General features: G+C 41.2%; 1 protein-coding gene across 1 annotated transcript in view; it reads left to right on the top strand.

The window, feature by feature from the left end:
* The first annotated feature begins 11,362 nt into the window (after positions 1–11,362).
* The window catches only part of LOC119500315, a 28,896-nt gene continuing 20,194 nt past the window's right edge, over positions 11,363–20,064 (top strand). The window contains exons 1-3 of the mRNA XM_037789991.1: positions 11,363–11,527; positions 16,320–16,418; positions 18,314–18,395. Coding sequence (XP_037645919.1) covers positions 11,504–11,527; positions 16,320–16,418; positions 18,314–18,395 — 205 coding nt within the window. The 5' untranslated portion in view covers positions 11,363–11,503. The remainder of the gene's footprint in view (positions 11,528–16,319; positions 16,419–18,313; positions 18,396–20,064) is intronic.

The following is a 20,064-nucleotide window of genomic DNA, read 5'->3' as shown; positions in this document are numbered from 1 at the left end:
TTTCTTTCCACTAGTCTGAAAGAAGACATGTTATGGAAGCAAATTAGCCCAAAAATCATGCATGAAAAATTAGTTTTTTACCTGGGGTGTTATTACTGTTAAATTACTTAAATATATAAAAATGTGCAGCACACTGTGATTCTGCTTTTCTGTGCACGATGATGAAATGATCTTGGACGCTATAATGAGGTCATTACCTTTGTAACAGTAGAAGTTGAAAGGCATTGTGTAGCATGTGACGGAAGCCAAAGCTGACGTCGAAACAACGGCAGAACATCAAAGATGTGGATGTGAAGGAGGTTCGAAAGGTAGAAAGAAGAAAGAGAGAGACGGCGGAGCATCTGAAAAGTTTCCAGCACTCAGAGTGAGAGGTGTGTTTTCAGCCGGGACACGAGCTGAGAGTCCCCTCTGCAAAGAGAAAAACGGAGGGGAATTCCCTGTCCGAGGTGAAGGGAAATCACACACACACACACGCACACACACACACACACACACACATATGTGTACGCATGCATGTGCACAAGTGTTATTTTTTCACATTATTTCCCCGTCACTGTCACACAACCATATGAGCTATTATAGCATTATGAATAAGTATAAGATTGACAACTGCTACAATCATATGGTGCATTTAAGGTGATGTGTGTATGTGTGTGTGTGTGTGTGTGTGCGTGTGTGTGTGTGTGTGTGGTGTGTGTGTGTGTGTGTGGTGTGTGTGTTCTGGGTGGGAGAAGACGTTGGTTTGTGGTGAGTTTCCTGTCAGTGAGAAATTGATGGGACCACCCTTCTCTCGGAAGAGGAGGGGATAATCCCCCCCTGATCCTCCATGTGTGTCTCCTGATATGAAACGAAACTCGCTGCCGTTTCCTCCAATCGTATCTCTGTTTTGGAATCATTACCTGCAACTTTTTAACACTACAATAAGACTTTTATTAAGCCTACAATTTATTTTGTTGATCTTTCCTTCAAGGAGTTTTATTTATTCTGGCAAAATATGAATTAGTGGCTCCGTCGCTGCATGTTGAGCAGCCAGGCTTTGTTTGTTCAAACCCACTCAGTTATATATTTTAAATTCTCTCTAAAGTGTCCAAACAAACAAAATATGCAAACTTTTTTTATTTAACTCACTTTAGTATAATATAGCTTCAATAAAAGGGTTGCAACAAGCAGATGTACAGTATATATGATACAGGTTTTTTTCTTAATTTCAAGGAACTGAAGGGGAAGTTTTAACAGAAAATGTCAAATATTTAATTATGCTACTATGTTTTAGTGAAATTCTCCCTTGTTTTTCATTTTCTCTGTCCAATAACATCACAATGATGCTGATGGAAAAGTGTGCTGCGAAACATTCACACTCACACTGTGTCATTTACTGTCACCGTAAACCATCCCAAACTTTCCCATGGACAATCCCTTCATCAAAAGACCTCAACTGTGAGATGCCTCGGCGTTAACACGCAAAGAAAAAGTACCTTTCTTGGCTAAAAGAAGAAAAAAAAAACACCCTGCTTTCAGAACACGATGTGCGCAAACTATATCTGATTTCTTTGATAAAAAAAAGCTTTGTTTCCTCTCAGCTGTTTGCTCTTTAGCTCCAAAGTCAAAACACTGGAGGTCGTTTTTTTTTTTTTTTTCAGTTGACGTGAATAGAAACTGCAAATCATCTTCATCAATGCAGATTTTGTTCTATTTAAATGTCACTTTATCTTTTTGTGGTTTATCTATGCAAGAACCTCAACACGTATTAGTGATAAAGTTAAAATTTATCATAAACATACAATAATATTTGCCAAGAAAAAAACAAACTTAAAAGATATTGCTGATAAGTTGATGCTTTTGCTAACTAATAATATAAATATTATAATATAATATAATAAATAATACAATTATTTGTATATTTATGTTAATTTATTTACTTATTTTCATTGCATAATTTAAGGGTAAAACATCATTTTTCATGCATGATTTTTGGGGCTATTTTGCTTCCATAACATGTCTTCTTTCAGACTAGAAGAGAGAAAACATCCAAAATACACATTTAGGTGTTAATTTGTCTATTTGCGTCTCTAGATTTCTCCTAAATTCTCCAAAAGTTAGCATTGGATAATGTCTCATTTGCATATTTAAACATAACATTTTCAGAAAACTTGTGACACAAAAAATAATTGTCTTAATGTCAGTAATCGACTGGGGAAGTTTCATGGTGATATCTATTAGTTAACTCTTTTTTTTTTATTACCCTATTCATAGTGTCTTTCCACTTCAGTAACACTTACATCCACCAAACCTTCCAGTTTCATTCCTATCTATATTCTGAAGGTTTTTACTGAGGGGTTAGTTCATTTATCATTCATACCCTGATTTATAGAACATTTTATTCCTAAAAACATGGTGAAAATTGACTTTTTGAATGGCTGTTGACAGTATTTTCTGATTTATGGAGTGGTACAAAGAGATTTCCAAAATTCCCTCTGAAAAAACCTTTGACTCTAATATGTCAACAAAATGAAACAAGAATTATGAACCTGGCTTTATCCAATGTTCAGATTTCTGCTCTGATAATATATGCAAATTAGCACAAATTTGACAAGAGAATGACTCATTTGCATATTTAAACATATATTTTCAGAAAACTTGCAATACAAAAAATAATTGTAAGTAACCAACTGGGGAAGTTTCATGGTGATATCTATTAGTTCATTTTTTTTACCCTGTAGTGTCTCTGCTGTATACCCTCTGAATGTTATCATGGATGGGGGGGCGGAAGGGGGATATCCATCAGTCCAAACGTGTTTGTAGTGGATTGTCAATGTTGTATTAACAAAATTCAGAAATAAGCTTTGTTAAAAGAAGAAGACGAAGACGAAGACGAAGAAGAAGGGAAACTTTAATATCTGCAATTCATGTGATAAAATGACTACATGTCTGCTGTCGGGGAAATTACCTGTAAGCACTCAAACACTTGTAAAATGATGCACAAAGCATTGATGGGTTTAAAGTAAAAACAATTATACTGTAATTACAATGGGAGAGACCATGAACCGCATCCCAGGAGGCAGTACGGGGTGTCTCAACGGGGAGCACTTAGAGGACAAAGAAACCGCACCATTAGTCCCTGTGCTGTTATACAAGAAGGTTGATTGGTCAACGGGTCATAACTGCTCCACAGCTGTTAAATCTAATGTGCAACAAGCTTTACTTTATGTCCCATAGCTCGTGATGCATTAAATACAGTGCTTGCCTTTGTCTAAAATATGGATGGTACTTGTGCCCTCTCCGTGACCCTGCTCACTCTGACTTTAGATAGATGGAAAACATCCTGCTCTTAAGATTGACATATGTATCATGACACACACACACACACACACACGCAGGAGAAATGATTAACACAAGGACCATAATCTAATCACGAGTTGTGACCACGAGGATGCTTCCCAAAGGATGTGCACATGTATTTGCAAATGCATACAGGATGACAAAACATATGAATATATGATGATAAACTGTCAGTTTACTACAATGCTGATGAAGATATGAGAGATCAGCTCCTTCTCATCCACAGGGCGTCAAATATCGAGTCAGCGTTTGGTACCGCCGCAGAAGGCACCCTTTAGCGCCGGTATGAGACGCACCAGGCGTTCCATAAACTACAAAATAAACCCATCTGCGGCAACAGTATAAACGCTCCGACGAAGCGCAACCGGGAGTGTGGTGACGTAGTTTAGAGACACACCGGGTGGGAGGTTAGGTGGATGGGTCCAACAAATGCGAGGCTTCCATCCGGGAGACCGGATTGTTCGTGTCCTGTGCGTCACGTTACAATCAGCTGTTCGTTCGTGTCCCACGTCACAACGTTCAGTGTCATTTTCACTGTACAAACATAGTAGTTTTGAGCTGAACTTTGTAGTAACTACAGTAACTACAGTGGTTGTGATGCCACCATGGGCGTGACAAAGCGGCGGTATGTGACGAGTTGGGATGAGAACTTGTTGGAGAGACAGTTGCTTTTTTTTGATATGGTGTTGTGAAGAGAGCTTTCTTTTATCATTCCTTAATAATGATTCTGATCATTTACATGTTTATATTTTTCACTGATGAAAAGTTAATGAATTTTCCATCTCCCAAGAAGACCATTTGTTTGGATGAAACAGTTACAGGGAACACGGTGCAATACTTCATCAAGATGTTCAACTGTTCAAATTTCAGTATAACTGATGACTCAACTGGCAGAACAACGACGATGAGACTCTTCCTCCTAAAGTCATTTAGAGCTAGGGGTCGGTCATTTTGAGAAAAGATCAAGAGTATACTAGATTCTAAGAATTCTTCTACTTCTTGGTCTTTTGGCTGCTCCTGTTCGGGGTCGCCCGAATCGATTCAAATATTTAATCGTGATTAATCGCAAATTAATCGCACATATTTTATCCGTTCAAAATGTACCTTACAGGGAGATTTGTCAAGTATTTAATAATCTTATCAACATGGGAGTGGACACATATGCTGCTTTATGCAAATGTATGTATATATTTATTATTGGAAATCAATTAACAACACAAAACAATGACAGATATTGTCCAGAAACCCTCACAGGTACTGCATTTAGCATAAACAATATGCTCAAATCATAACATGGCAAACTGCAGCCCAACAGGCAACAACAGCTGTCAGTGTGTCAGTGTGCTGACTTGACTATGACTTGCCCCAAACTGCATGTGATGATCATAAAGTGGGCATGTCTGTAAAGGGGAGACTCGTGGGTACCCATAGAACCCATTTACAATCACATATCTTGAGGTCAGAGGTCAAGGGACCCCTATGAAAATGGCCATGCCAATTTTTCCTGGCCAAAATTCAGCCTAACCTTGGAGCGTTATTTAGCGACAAGCTAATATGACATGGTTGGTACCCATGGATTCCTTCTTTTCTAGTTTTCTAGTTTCATATGATGCCAGTATCTTCACTCAAGCTTTAAAACTGAGCTCGCCGAAAGATTGATTGTGTTAATGCATTAAATAAATTAGTGGCGTTAAAGTGAATTTGCGTTAATACCAAATTATCGCGTTGAATTTGACAGCCCTAAAACAATTAATTGGTTAATTGATTGATTGATTGTGGAAGACACCGGTCTCGCACAATGAGTGCACGGGCAGAGTGCACGCAGCCAGTCAGGCAGGTTGATTATTGCTGTCAGGATGCAATGAGAATTTCAACTAATATAACAAGAAACACCACCAACCGTAGCTTTAACTGAAGAAGTAAATTCATGGTAGCAGCTTGGCTGGATGATTGCCTTCTCCTTCCACACAGGCTATTCTACTCTCCCACAGAGTGAATTCATTCTCCCATGTGTTTGGACGGCGCTCAAGCTCAGCCATTGACACAGTGCCACTGCCAAGCAAGACAAAAATGCTTTGATAACCAAATGATTGTTAATATGTTATGAAAGAATATCCAATTAATATGCAGAGACATTCGATTCTATTGACTCGCTCTCATTGCCGTTACCTTTCTTTCTTTTGACATCAGACTTTAGACAAAAACACAATTCATATCAGAGCACCGTCGAGGACTTTTACTGTTTACTTTCAGGTGTTTATTCTGATTGGCAGCAATCACAACAAGCTCTCGGTGAGTAATGTCAGAAAAAGAGAGAATGAGGCTCGCATCGAGGCAGGGAATGAGAGAAAGACTCTAAAGAAAAGCAAGAGTAGGGAAAAAATGAGTGAGAGAGAGAGAGAGGTGCTAGGCCTTCATCATCGTTCGCCCACACATATTCCATCCACTTCTACATCACTCCATTACCTCCATGTAAATGACAGCTCTCTGTGTCCCGCTGAGGGGAGAAAAAGGCCTATTAACACCACAGCAGAGAAAGCCCGGGCACTGTTCAGCCCACGCAGAGTGGTCCTCCTTCACCCTCACACTCCCACACACAACTCGTACATAGCCTACACACACACATACTCAGCTGGCGGGGGGAAGAAGGGCGGATGCGAAGAGGCGGTGGGCACGCAGGATGGTCATTCAGTAGAAAGGCTGGTCCCGAAGAGTTTTCTAATCTGCCGCATATTAAAGCAGAAAACAAGATGAAATCACTCGCCTTGTGCCTTGATTGTTGGAGGATGTGGGCTCCAACTGTAGGCAGAGTGCCTCGTGGGTAAATTAAGCGTTACGAATCAACCTGCCTCTCCTTATTTTTCTCAGTTTCTAGTCTCCATTCTCATCACTCAGGGAGAAAATGTGTACCACGGTGGCTGACACAGTGGTGCGTATGTGTTGTTAGGTGACATTACGGAGCACACTGGAGGAAGTTCCCTCTGTTGTGATGTCAGTAATTTGTGTCAAAGACGCAAAGGCTGCACGATTATGGCCAAAATGCTAATCACGATTATTTTGATCGATATTGATATCACGATTTTTCAAGGATTTTAGCGACAACATATTTTTATTGCACTTTCACTACACAGCTGTGCTACATTCCTCCTAATGTACAAATTAGGGCTGCACAATGTTGTAAAAAAACTGCAATTTGCAATATTTTTTTCTGCTATATATATATTACAATATTAATAAATACAAGAATATTCACCCTTCCTCTTTGTTAGCTACATTTTAAAGTTAAATGCTTTAATGTGGTGCATTTCAAGAGCAAAATTAGTAACAATAAAAGCTAGATAAACAATTTTATGCTCTTAATTTAATCATAAACACATTGGTTGTATAGATAATATCTACACCTGAAAGTGAAGCCAAAACATCTCCATCACCGGCTGGTGGCTGGCTGTTAGTTTAGGAAGCTCTTGATTTGATATGCTGCAGCGTTTTCTATGAGCAGAACATTTTAAACATCAATATCGCAGGTGATCGTGTTCATTTAATTGTGGGAAGCCAAAATTGTGATAAATATTCGATTAATTGTGCAGCCCTACAAGACGCACAAATTCTCGGCTCGTTCGTAGAGTGGTACACATTCGCACTGGACTGTGACTGCCATCCCTTCACATGCAAAAGCACCCAGATACCCCGTCCACTTCCCTTCCATAATATTATGGAGCCGGTGGAAACATGGGATAATATTTGGAGGGGGAATGGAAAAGACAACGGCAGATTATGGACAACATTCATCCCCTCTCTCCAGCCCCCTGAGCTGTGTTTGGGTTGCCGCTGCCCTACCAAACCACGTTTGGAATTTCTGATTGCAACGTCAACACGCGCATGTGTTTTCTCGCTTTCCCTGCATCCAGTGCGAGGAAAACTCGTGGCTACAGGGAAGAGAGTGCGTGACCATCACTCACACACAGCACACCTTTATTCATGCAATCATAAAGCTTCCCCGACCAGGTTTCAAGGCTACGGAGCCAAACTATTCATGTGGAAATCCATGTGCAGAGATTAATAAACTGTAAGGCGAAAGAAATTACTTGGAAGACCACTCACTAAAGATGCATTCATGGGAACTGGAAAATACAGACCATGACCTTCAGAATAAAAGGGCTGAATGCAGAACTAAATAGTCGGTGTCAAAAAAATAGTGACTATGCTGTAACGTGTCTAGTACGCTGCAGATAACAGAGTGACAATCAGCCACCCGGAGCAGTGTATAATTATGCTAATTTGAATTAGACACTGTGCAAGCTCTCCTTGATCGATAAAGCACAAATGTGAGGATAAAGTTCAGGCCAGATGAGCTACAATGACAAGTAATGATAAGCTTTAAAGGGTAACTTTGGTATTTTTCAACCTTATTTTCCCATGTTTTTGTGTCTAAGTAACTAATCGGTACAACAGCTGGAGCCGCTAGCCTCTAAAAGAACTGTAATGTAATAATTTTTGGGCAACCTGGTACAGTTTACGTCCACTAAAGGTGCTTGTTTTTGTCACCAACAGGCTCAGATTGTTATTATAAGTGTCTGACAACATTACGAAAAGGACCCTAAAGAGAAATAAAAGACTCGCTCTGAAATCTCGCGTTGCATCCGCATTCTCAAAATCAACTAAATATTCAGCCATGACATTGAAAATCTTTTAGATAACACTAAGCTACGCTTTCTGTACTCCAACACAACAAACTCTGACAACACCAGCTCTCCTCTCTCCACTCACGTTTCCACCATTGCCTTCCAGCAACAGGTCACATGACACAATGACAAACGGAAAGCGAAAGCTAAGAAGAAGGTTTTATTTCTCTGTAGGGTTCTTTCCATAATGTTGTCACACGCTTATAATAACAATCTGAGCCTGTCTGCGGCAAAAACAAGAACTTTTAGTGGACGTAACGTTAAAGTGACGCTCGTTTCGCGGCTGCCGGATACAGCGTTCTCCCTCAATACTGGACCAATTTCAAAAAGTGTCGTTCCCATTAGTCAGTTAGACACAAAAAAGATGTAAAATAGGGTCCAGGTTGAAAAATACCAAAGTTATCCTTTAACTATCAGAAAGGAATTGCACAACGGCTAACATGATGTGACTGGCTTATTTTCAGTTTGTTAGCACACACACGACACAGCAACCCTGTCTCCTAAGAATTATGTTCATATACCACTCATTTTCAAATATGCTTTGACCGATTCCATTTCTTTCTCAGCATAATGAGGAGATAAGATGAGCATAAAAACACCAGCACACATCTATGCATGTGTTAGTTCGGGATGTGCCTTCTCGTGACTCATGACACGCGTTGTTTGCTCACAGATTGGTAACTATGAGATCTACGACTGATCTAATTAATGAAGACATTCTGTTGTTACATTGTTCCTGCTCTGGCTCAGCACCCTGGATGATGAATGAGCTTATAGCTGCACACGGGGACATCATCTGTTGATGAGGAAACATTTGTTCATACTGAACATATCTGCAAAATGTTCACACGTTTGTTCTCCTAACAATATCCGCTCGTGGCAACTAAAGCATGACTGACATTTTGTTGGTTATGTTTTGGCAACTCAAAGGACTTTGTTAACCGAGTTAAGCTGTTGTACTAAATGGATTTCCACTCAAATCAACAATTATACAACAAACATGACAAATGTCAGCTTTTAAATTCCATTTCGCGGCAAGAGCACCGCCCTCTTGCAGTACTCTAGTCTGTGACGTCACAAGGTTGGTTGGCTCGGCTGAGTTACACAGATAAAACGGTAGAGATCGTGAAAGAGTGACGGGGACTGAGGAGACACAGGACAGAAGAAAATAAAAGGGAAGACACTATTGTATTGTTTCTGGATGTAAAAGGGAGTTTAACAATGTTATAGCCAAGGACAAAACAGTCCATTTTCATAAACTGCTGCTGAAACGGTGATCAGTAACGTTACTGCATCGCTGGCTCGTGGTATTGACAGACACTGAGTCCAGCTGTAGCTGACTGTCTCTCCATCTCCCGTCCTCTCCTCTCTGATCACTTGTCTCTCCTCCTCTTCTGTCTCATTCAGACCATTCAAAGACAGTCACTAAGAAAATAAATGCCCAAAGCATTACTTTACTCTATAGCCCATGTTATAGCATTTGTTGACATGTAATTGCCACTAGCCAGCTAGCTACGGGCTCAACCTTAGCATACCAAAACGACGGTCACAAAGAAAACTTTTTTTTCTTTTGACTGATGTCACCACAACAATACGTACATGCTGCAGTAGCATCAGTTATATCAGAACTGGAGAGTATTTAGTCACTGAAAGAAGAGCAAAGAACGGCACTGAAGGCTTTTCTTGATGGAAAAGATGTTTTACTCTTCTCCTGACTGGCTTCGGCAAGAGTTTGATTGACAGATGGTTCATCCAATCACCTGCCAAGTATTTTTTTTTTTAAAGTGCCTGCCCTTTTCCAAACAGTTTCCAATGACGGCTTCTCAGATGGTTCTGTGAAACAAACCATCTGACAGGGTCAGGTTAATTTATCAACTTATCAGCTGCCGAAAAGGCATCACACATGTCTAGAGGCAAATTAAAAAAAGTATAATAGCCTTACTTTTTCAACCCAAAGTGTTGACCGTCTGATGGTCCATCCAGGAAACCGCTGGAGGCAAACCAACGCTGTTACATTATGTAATGGTGTCACTCCAAAATGGTGGCTCGCTAGCTAGATGGCTAAGTGGAAATTATGAAAATAAAATTTATCATAACTGGTTTTAACACCTTTTTTAAAAAAAATCTGATTTCAGGCAAGGTGGTTTTTCTAATGTATTTGGTCATTACCAGTCCCAAAACATGCAAGTTTCATGCCCCTTTTTAAGTTTTAGGGAAAGATGTGATCTTGGTTAAATACTGAAAAAGTCAATGATGACACAAGACAAGACGTATTCACTTTTTCAATATCGAACTAAAATATGCATCTTTCCTTAACCACAGTGCTTTGGTAGCCACCCGGGTCTCTGTACGCCGACCGTTCTGTATGTGACAGTATAATGACGTAACACTTCCTGTACCATTGAAAAAAATCCTTACAGCAATTATGTTTCCTCCATTCTGAATACCCATTCAGTAGTATATATAAATATAATCTTTAGGTTTGATGGGTTTGATATATATTTGTATGTGCTTTCATGATGAATAAATATTGCATTATATTTCTTAATCTTTCTGCATATTCTGGACGGCTTCAAAATTAATCTGTGCTGTTTTTTTCCGAGCACATGGATTGATAAACTGAATGCACGGCTTAGCAACCTGTGTGCACAGATTTTCTATTTTTCTACCATATGATGCATGAGCTCGGCTGTTCAAGGCCGTTTGCAGCTTGTATGAACGATTTTCTATCGCCGTCCTTCCGTCCTCCATTTGTCCGTCTTTCCCATCCTCCATCTGCCTCACTCTCTCTCTCTCTCTCTCTCTCTCTCCTCAGTATGAACCTATACTGTATGTGCAAGTGTCATCTCTCTATAGGAGAAATTAACTAGAGGTTGGATGTCATTGTCAAGGAAATAGTATAGGAACAAAAATTGTCAATTGACATACAGTAAACAACATTTGTGTGTGTGAGAGAAGAAAGATAGAAAAAGGAAAGGCAGACTAATAAAAAAAAAGTGAGAAACATGTTTTAAGACATGTGGAGGTAAATGGTTGCACACACACACATATATATATATATATACTGTATATATATAGACACACACACCATGCAATGTGCGGAGGGGAGAGACATTCAAGTTAAGACTGCCTTCATGGATCACTCTCACTTGCATAAAGAGGGACAACTTTACTGAGCGCAAGAGAAGAAGAGCGAGGTGCAAAATGAGGGACAAGTTGTTTTTTGATATTTCTTTCCACAAAAAAAAGCAGAGAAGTTTGAAGAGAGAGTGAGAGGAGAGGGTTTGTAGAGCAAGAGAGGGGAGGAGAGAGAGAGAGAGAGAGAGGAGAGAGAGAGAGAGAGGAAGAGGAAGGGGGAGAAAGACAAGACGAAGGACACAGAGAGACCGACAGATGGAAGAGAAGCATGCAGCAGCAGAGAGGAGGAGGAGGAGGAGGAGGAGGAGGAGGAGAAACAAAGCGTGTTGACTGAGGAAGTGTGCATGCCATGCGGGCCATGTGCTCAGGTAGGTCCCATCTACATCTGCTCTTTCAACGCACGTCTCCGATTCTCACTTTTTACAGCCTCTTTCTCGCTGCTTCCGGCTCCCTTTTTTTTTTTACATAAAAAAAAAATCAATAATAACACAAGGTAGGACTGTCTTTTTATTGTTGCTATTCAGGCTTTAGTATTCAAAATAGTTTTTATGTGTTTTCACTCACTGGCTTCTTTCCACTCAGCTTTTTAAATCCTGTGCAGTGTTGTTGTGTTTTTTGGGGGTTTCATGATTGTCAGTGGAAGTTTTTGTTTCAGTTTTGCATGATGTGATTTGCACAAAAAAATGTTCATGTTAGATTGATGCCACAGATGTAGCACAAATGAGGAGATTTTATTCAGATCTCACTGTCTCTTGCCATGTGTGTGTGTGTGTGTGTTTGTGTGTGTGTGTGTATGTGTGTGTTGAGCTGTGATGGTCTAGTGTACTGTTAGGATATTGGCAGGACTGAGGAATGTGTGAGACTTCGCCCCAGATCTCTTTGTTCCCTCTCTCTCTCTCTCTCTCTCATTTTCTTTCTCCTTTTTTCTCTCCGGGGTTGCACACACACTACACACTACACACACACACCACACCACGCACACACACACACACACACACACTCACAGTCAAACCAAACTCTTGCAGAAAACCAGTTGAAACTTCCCACCGGCAGGAGAGAAATGTCTGGAATGTGATTATCACGTATTTGTGTTTATTTTATCACTGCGGGTCGCTCGCAAAGCAAAGAGGAAACCAGATCAGGCGCATGCCCGGCACTTAGTGTGAAACTGTGTGTGTGTGTGTATGTGTGTGTGTGTGTGTGTGTGTGTGTGTGTTGACATGTGTGTGCTCAGTGGTGGTGGTGGTGGGTGGGGAGGGGATAGGGTGGGAGGGTAAAGAGTGAGAGCTATTTGGCAGTGCACGTGAGTGTGTGGGTGGTTGTGTGGGTGTCAGGGTGAGTGGGTGCAGAGCTCTCTTTGAGTGAGAGCACATGTGACTCCAAGTGTGTGTGGGTGTTGAGTGCGTGCATGCATGTGCGTGTGTGTGTGTGTGTGTGTGTGTGTAGAAAGATGAAAAGTATGTGTGTGCAAAGGTAAGGTGATTTGTGTGTTTCCGAGTCGGACCGAGCACCTTTTGCATCAAAAGAAAGTGGAAGGAAAAAAGAAAAATCCACTCCCCCTTTCCATTTCCATAGCTCTCTTTTCTTGTTGTATATGCTCATTTACACGCATGTACACACACACATACACACACACACACACAGTTCAGGCGCCTGTCAAACCCAGCGCATTCCTGAGCGCTCGAACACACAGAGTCTGAATGGTGGGATGAATGCGGGGAAATTCAGCTGAAACGTGAGGACAAAAGCCAGGGGGACATTTAAGAGGGTTTAACTCGGCAGAACCCTGGGAATCAGGGAGGAAACACGCACACGCACGCATGCACACGCACGCTTACATTAACGCATGCTTACACGTGCACTGAAATGCGAATAACTGCTATACATCCACACACACACACACACACACATATGTACAGCTGCGGCTCCAACAGGCTGTTAGAGCCTGGAACAGAGGGGAATTCCCAGGGAGGAGACAGTGAAAACACACTACACCTCTGCCTTCATATACACAATGGGCCCAACATACCAGTACTGAGACACACTGGTGGAGGTATAGTAGCCTTACCCAACACCACTGCGGTGCACCAGCGATTTCAATGGTAAACCGTTGACTTCTACGGTACGCTACCGACTTGAATTTTTCGAAACCACCAAATAGCTCAAGGGGAGCTCTGTGAGTGACAAATTCTCAAAGAATGACGGAGCGGCGTGGCTCGTTTTTGTGGGCTTCATGTGTAAAAGATCAACCAGGACTGAGTTGTCAAATAGGCTTGTAAAATAGCAATTGGCCAAGTCTTGAGATAAAGCAACTCAAAAACACTCTGAAGTGCAGCTTTATGAACGCAATTAGCGACGGAAAGAATGCCACTAATGTCGCACTTTACAATGTTTCCAGCAATTTTATCAAACTTTTTTCCTACATCTCTTTTCTGCTGCCGTCATGTATTAATGCATTATCAAATGAAAACATTGCCCTTGCAAATGTCTTTATCTCGGACTTCAAAGCGAGCCCCGGTATCTGGAAGTTTGGCGATTTCGTCAGGTGTTTGTCGTCTGCCGTCCAGGCAGACAGAAAAGAGAGTTCAGTGGACGTTGCAGGTCAACCTTTTTCCCCCGGTGCCTCTGATGTCCTGCTGCATGCTCGCTTCGCTGTGCGTATGATGTGTGATGGAGGGAGGGGGCGGGGGGAGGATGGGGAGGGGGGGTGCGTTTGCGGTTGACCTGGAATCAATATTGCTCACTCACAGTCAGATCAATACAGACGCAGAATCAAAAGCACAGCCCCTCTGCTGGGAAATATGAAGGGGAAAGTGTGGGATTATCCCCAATCGCTTTGCATGTCCTGCAGCGGCAGATTGAGCTCATTGTAAATTGGCGTGTATGTCATGATTGAGTGTTAAAACATACAGCTATCTTCTTGCATTGAAAGCTCAATTTATGTACGATTTTATCTAATTTTTTTCATATGATTTTCCATTAATTTATTGGATTCAGCGTGAGAGAGAAATACACACTGTACTGGATTTATTTGGCTCACGATGACACAGCAAAAACACATCTGATTTCCTGCTTATCTGCTTCGATCATGAGTGTTCATTATGACCAAACAGTAGATTTAAAGGTCAAATTGTGAATTTCAAGAAGCAGCATTGAGGCGAGATTCATGACAAACGACTAATCAAATTAGAGCGAATTTAGTCAAACGTCAAAAAGCTCTCTGTAAGATATGAGAAACCTGTCACTCTTTCGTCAAGGCGACATCTTACGTCATGTATGACCACAATATTCAACAATGACCCCGTCGTGCAAAGGGTTAAATTAATTTCGTCATGAGGTTTACAGAAAATAACTCTTAATGCATAATATTTCTGGGAAGTTTACATTGAAGAAATACCCATCCCAAAGACCAGAAACTGAGGTCATAACTGTACTCATAACCAGATAAGAGAAAGAGTGGGCTCAGTAATTTATTCAGGGAATTTCACAATATGAACCCCCAGTCATGATGCTGGTAATATCGTCTCGTACCTCCTCAACCGTGTGCCGCCGGTGCAGTGAGAAGAAAACAAGCAAGTGAAAACATTTGTTAATTTCCCAGATTGCTGTAAGACAAAATCACTCTCGCTCTCACACTGAGAGTGATGAGACAGCCTGCGAGAGAGAAAGAGAGAGAGAGAGAAGGGGAGGAAGGAGCAGGTGAGCAATAACAGACTGTCTCGCACATTTCACAGGAAATTTATACAAACGCAGACGCATAAATTTAAGTGAGCAGGTACAATCCCACTGCAGGTGTATTTCCCCAAAGACACAGATCTCAGTCAAGATATGATTAGAAAATGTTTCACATTTGGTTTGACTAGAAAACATGAAGGGGAGCTATACTTTGCTCATTTAAATTCACTGCATGTTTTAGTTAATTTGTTAAGATATCTTGTCGAGCGTGATTCCTCGCTTTTCAAACTGGTTTTTCTGTGAGCAATTATGATTTAGTTAAAGTAAAAAAAATTAAATGGCACAAGATAAAAGAAGACGCTGCTCTTTAAAAAGGTTCTATGATAATGTCAAATTTTAAAAGCATGAACGTGTGCGTCTGTGCAGAGCTGTTTGGTCCTGGAGCGATAGAACAGAGGGGTGCCCAGGAGTTAGCATTTCACAAATCCTAAATTAAATAGATGCAGATAATCGACGTCTTTCTTTCTGTGGATGAGAGAAAAATCTCTGACAGATGATTCACCTGTTGTGCTTCAGTGGAATTGTTCAGCTTGTGCTCAGATTGCTGGAGGTTCACTGGACCCCCTACTTTTTTTGGGGAACCATTGCTATTTTATATAAAATCTTTATGCACAAAGCAAAAAAAAAATGTGAATGTTATTCTGTCTAGAGCTGAAGACAGAAATGTTCATTTATATTTGAAAAGTGTGAGATTTGTCCAGCAAATGTTGCCGTTTCCGTTCTCATCATTATCAGAAAATAAGGAGAGGAAGGAAAATTAAAAATGCATTTGCAAACTTCTGTTTTTTTTGTGGTTATAATATCAAATATTTGTTAATTTCACTTCATAGGATTTGAATTCTTGCAGTGCATGAGGCTTTAATGAATCAAAGTGCTTCTGCTGTTCAAGAACACATTTCATTTATGGATACTCCTTTTTTTTTTTTTAGCACGCAGCCTCTACTATAGAAATTTCTCCTTCCCCCTTTCTCTGTCACTTCTATTCTTTACATGCACCTTTAGCTGTTGCTACCGGCACTCAGCGGCAGCACTATTCAGCTTATTGGGGCGCACCGGGGACGGTCCCCAGAGGAGGAGGGGGGGACAGTTTTTTGGTTCGCCATGCAGCCTCCACCTCCACCAGAGCCAGTCAGTCAGTCAGTGGCATTTCCGAGCGATCCGGTGAAAAGCCCCGCAGGCAGGCATGCAGGCAGATAACACAGAGAGAGACACACACACACACACACTCACAGAGAGAGAGAGACAGAGAGGGACTCACATCAGATGAGTAATAAGAGCAGAATATTACTACACCGATCCTCCTCCTTCCTCCTGCATATATCTGCGGCTGTCTCTGCTTCATTTACGGAAACTTTTTGTTTTGTGTTCAGCCGTCGGTGATGTTTTAGTTTGAGCCTCTCGTGTGTTTCTGTGTTGAACGGATAGATCCAGGAGCGCTGCGCTCGAGGAAGGTGGCTGCAAACCGGGGCTGCTTTTTCTTCTCCAATGCGCTGCGCTGCGCTGCGCAACACCAAACAACAACAGGTACTATTTAAACATTATCATCTGCATACATTTAAATGTTTAGCTTATTATTATTATTATTATTATTACTATTATTTGTATTATTATTATTATTATTCCTAGAAACAATGTGATGATTAACAAAGTGAGAGATCCATGCACAAGCTTTTTACTATAATTTGACTTTATTTGATTTTATGTATGTAGTTTTTACGCGTTTGGGCATTTGTTTGTGTGATCGTGCAGCAGCAGTGTGGTGAGACTGTTGATGGCATTGCAACAGTGTGTGGTCTTCTCCGGCTCTCTGGCAAGACCATTGTGCACTCTTAATGTGCGTGTGCGTGTGCGCGCGTGTGTACGTGTGCGCGCGCAAGCCAGAGAGAGAGAGAGAGAGAGAGGAGGAGAGGGGAGGTGGTGGTGGTGGTGGTGGTGGTGGTAGGCTGTGTGAGTTGGGCTGGAGGAAATTCTTGTGTTTTGGAATGCATTTACCCCGGGGGAGACCCCGTGACTGCGGGATAGACAAGGGGAGCAGAGAGAGGAAGAGAGACATACAGAAAGAGAGAGAGAGAGAGACATACAGACATACATAAAGAGAGAGAGACATACAGAGAGAGAGAAAAGAGAGAGAGAGAATTGTGCTTACTTCCTAAGAGATAATTGAATCCATGCTGTTAGTGCTGTTTTTAATGCAAATGTCATACTATGTGCAAAATAATCAACAATATCATTATAAACTATCAACATTTTTAAACATTTTTAATGATTTTTGTCTCTGTAGAATATAATTAAAACCATGCGCCCTCAGTTTCAGATTGCTTTATCCAACAGGGGGCACTTGTGACACATGTAGCTAGATCTCACTGGTTATTAATGTGCCTCTAATGTCTATAGTCTCAATTCTACATTTATATATTTACAAATGAGCATTCTTTTATTTGTTTAATGTTGCAGAACTTGGTATTCATCGTGTATAAAAAGCACATTAGGCGTCTGCAGAATTGTAAATTAATTTTGCATTTTTTGGCTCGGATGATAAGTTGCTTTTTAACAGTCACTGCAAAACACTTGTCGCTGCTCGGTGAAATAACATGCATCTCTAAAATGTCCATTTTGCACAAGCTTTGTGACGGATGCATCCTTCAGATAATCCAATGTTTTTGTTTTTTTTTATGTTATATTAGGCATATGAAGTGTTTTATAGCCCATAAAGGACATTTAATCCACAGGGTTTATCTGAAAATGCAAAAAAAAAATCATCAAATTTGGAGAACATGGTTTTCACTGGATAGCAACATTGTGTTAAGTGATGTTCGTGAGCAGGAGCTCATGATGCATCCATCACTCCACATGTGTGTGTGCTGTTAAAATAAAGCATTATCTGCTGTGATATATCATGAATTTCCAATATGATCTGAATATACCTTCAGGCGTTGAGTATTCATGCTGGCATGGCAGGAAATATAGAAGCAGGCTGAGCATTTTAGGGGATTTTGGTGTGCATTACAAAAGTTGACAGTGTATGTCATCATACTGTACTTGAAACTTGGACAGAAGTTAGTGCTTGGATTCACTTGTTTTTAGCGGACAGACTGGGGTTAGCATCCCGGTTGGTGTTGGACAGAGAACAATGTTTCTGGAACAGCGCTGGGGACGAGAGGGAGAAGGGCTGCTAAACGCTCGCCCACACACAAATGTGAGATATTCTAATGAGCAATCTGGCCCTTCTGAATATTATTCCTCTTCGCAGTACAGGCATCCTGCAACGTGTGACATTGTGCGAGTCCATCAAATTTTTTTTCTTGTAAGAAATGTTTCGTAGATGATATTTAGCTGGATGAAGGTGTGAGTGATGAGAATATATTTGAAGAGGTATGATGTGAGTGACGTGCTCCTCTGAAACCTGTTTTTTTTCGCAGCCTGAACTCTTCGTGATGATGATGATGATGATGATCAGTGAAAAGATGAGGAGTGCGATGGAGAGAGGCTACCGTCCTGCTGGTAAGAATCACACATCATCTTTGATTTGATGCAGAAATAGTGTGAATTTGGGTTATCAAATGGAAAAGTTAACTCTGGCGGTGGAAACCAGACTCCTTGTTAAATTGAGGTTTTTGTTAATGCACTTTTGCACTGAAGGTCTCTTCTACACTGCAACCAGTGCATCTACTACATCTAAAACCATTCATCAGTGTCCTTTCATTAGATCTAAATGCTCCCCTGTAGCTGTGATTTAAAAATAACTGCAACCTACTGAGCTCAGCCGCGTTAGCAGATCTTTACTTACAGTAGCCAACATGAAACATTTTGGTGCACCTAATGTAACCAAAAAAATCTGGCAACATGATTCACACACACACATACAGCCTGCTCGGCCCACACACTCCCACGTGTTTCCCCTTGCCTCTGCTCCCCTCAGATGTAAGGCACATGACATCATTAAAGAGGTGCTCTAAAAAATCAGCGTGGGTACTGCATGTGGGTAGCTAGTGTGTGTGTGTGTGTGTGTGTGTGTGTTTTTGTTTCTGTGTGGGTGAGGGGAATGAAAGCCAAAGCTCCAGAGCCGTGGGCCCGTGCTGGCTCTGTGTGTGTGTGTGTGTGTGTGTGTGTGTGTGTGCCCAGCCGGAGGCTCTGGTCCTGGGCTGTGCTGCCTCCCACGCTGGGGTACGGCTGGGGCTGAGTGGGAGGGAGGAGTGGGAGGAGAAGAGTGGGCCGAGGCTGTGAGTCAGCCTGTTGCGAAGCTCCCAGACAGGAGACCGCTGAGGGAAGAAACACACCGCTAGAGTCCTCTCTCGCCCTCCCTGCCAGCATTCGAAGAAAGTTTATTATGAGGAGCGTCCTGGAGAATCAGCGAGAGGAGAAGATGTAACTGCTGAAATTGCACATATAGGAGAAAGAGTGATGGGAACAGAAAGTGTCAAGATTTCGGGAGGAAAACTTGCGCTGATTGCTGCTGAGATTGTGGTGACGAAGATGGCTGAGGACACCAGGATGTTTGCACCTTTCTTTGTTTTCTGTTTTAGTGATGCTAGTTTCTAATTATTTTAAACGTTGTTGGTTTAAAGACAATAAGTGACTCGCTGTAGAGGCAGCTCTGCAGCTCTACAGATCACTGCATATTACTAGAGCTGTCATTAAAATATTTAATCGCGATTAATCGTGAATTAATCACACATTTTTTATCTGTTCTAAATGTACCTATAAGGGAGATTTGTCAAGTATTTAATACTCTTATCGACATGGAAGTGGGCAAATATGCTTGCTTTATGCAAATGTATGTATATATTTATTATTGGAAATCAATTAACAACACAAAACAATGACAAATACTGTCCAGAAACCCTCACAGGTACTGCATTTAGCATAAGAATAATATGCTCAAATCATAACATGTCAAACTGCAGCCCAACAGGCAACAACAGCTGTCAGTGTGTCAGTGTGCTGACTTGACTATGACTTGCCCCAAACTGCATGTGATTATCATAAAGTGGGCATGTCTGTAAAGGGGAGACTCGTGGGTACCCATAGAATACATTTTCATTCACATATCTTGAGGTCAGAGGTCAAGGGACCCCTTTGAAAATGGCCATGCCATTTTTTCCTCGCCAAAATTTAGCCCAAGTTTGGAGCGTTATTTAGCGACAAGCTAGTATGACATGGATTCCTTAGG

This window comes from Sebastes umbrosus, chromosome 13 (genome assembly GCF_015220745.1).
Source record: "Sebastes umbrosus isolate fSebUmb1 chromosome 13, fSebUmb1.pri, whole genome shotgun sequence".
Lineage (NCBI taxonomy): Eukaryota > Metazoa > Chordata > Actinopteri > Perciformes > Sebastidae > Sebastes > Sebastes umbrosus.
The sequence above is the reverse complement of the archived record's forward strand: the minus strand, read 5'-3'. Positions and strand labels throughout refer to the sequence as shown.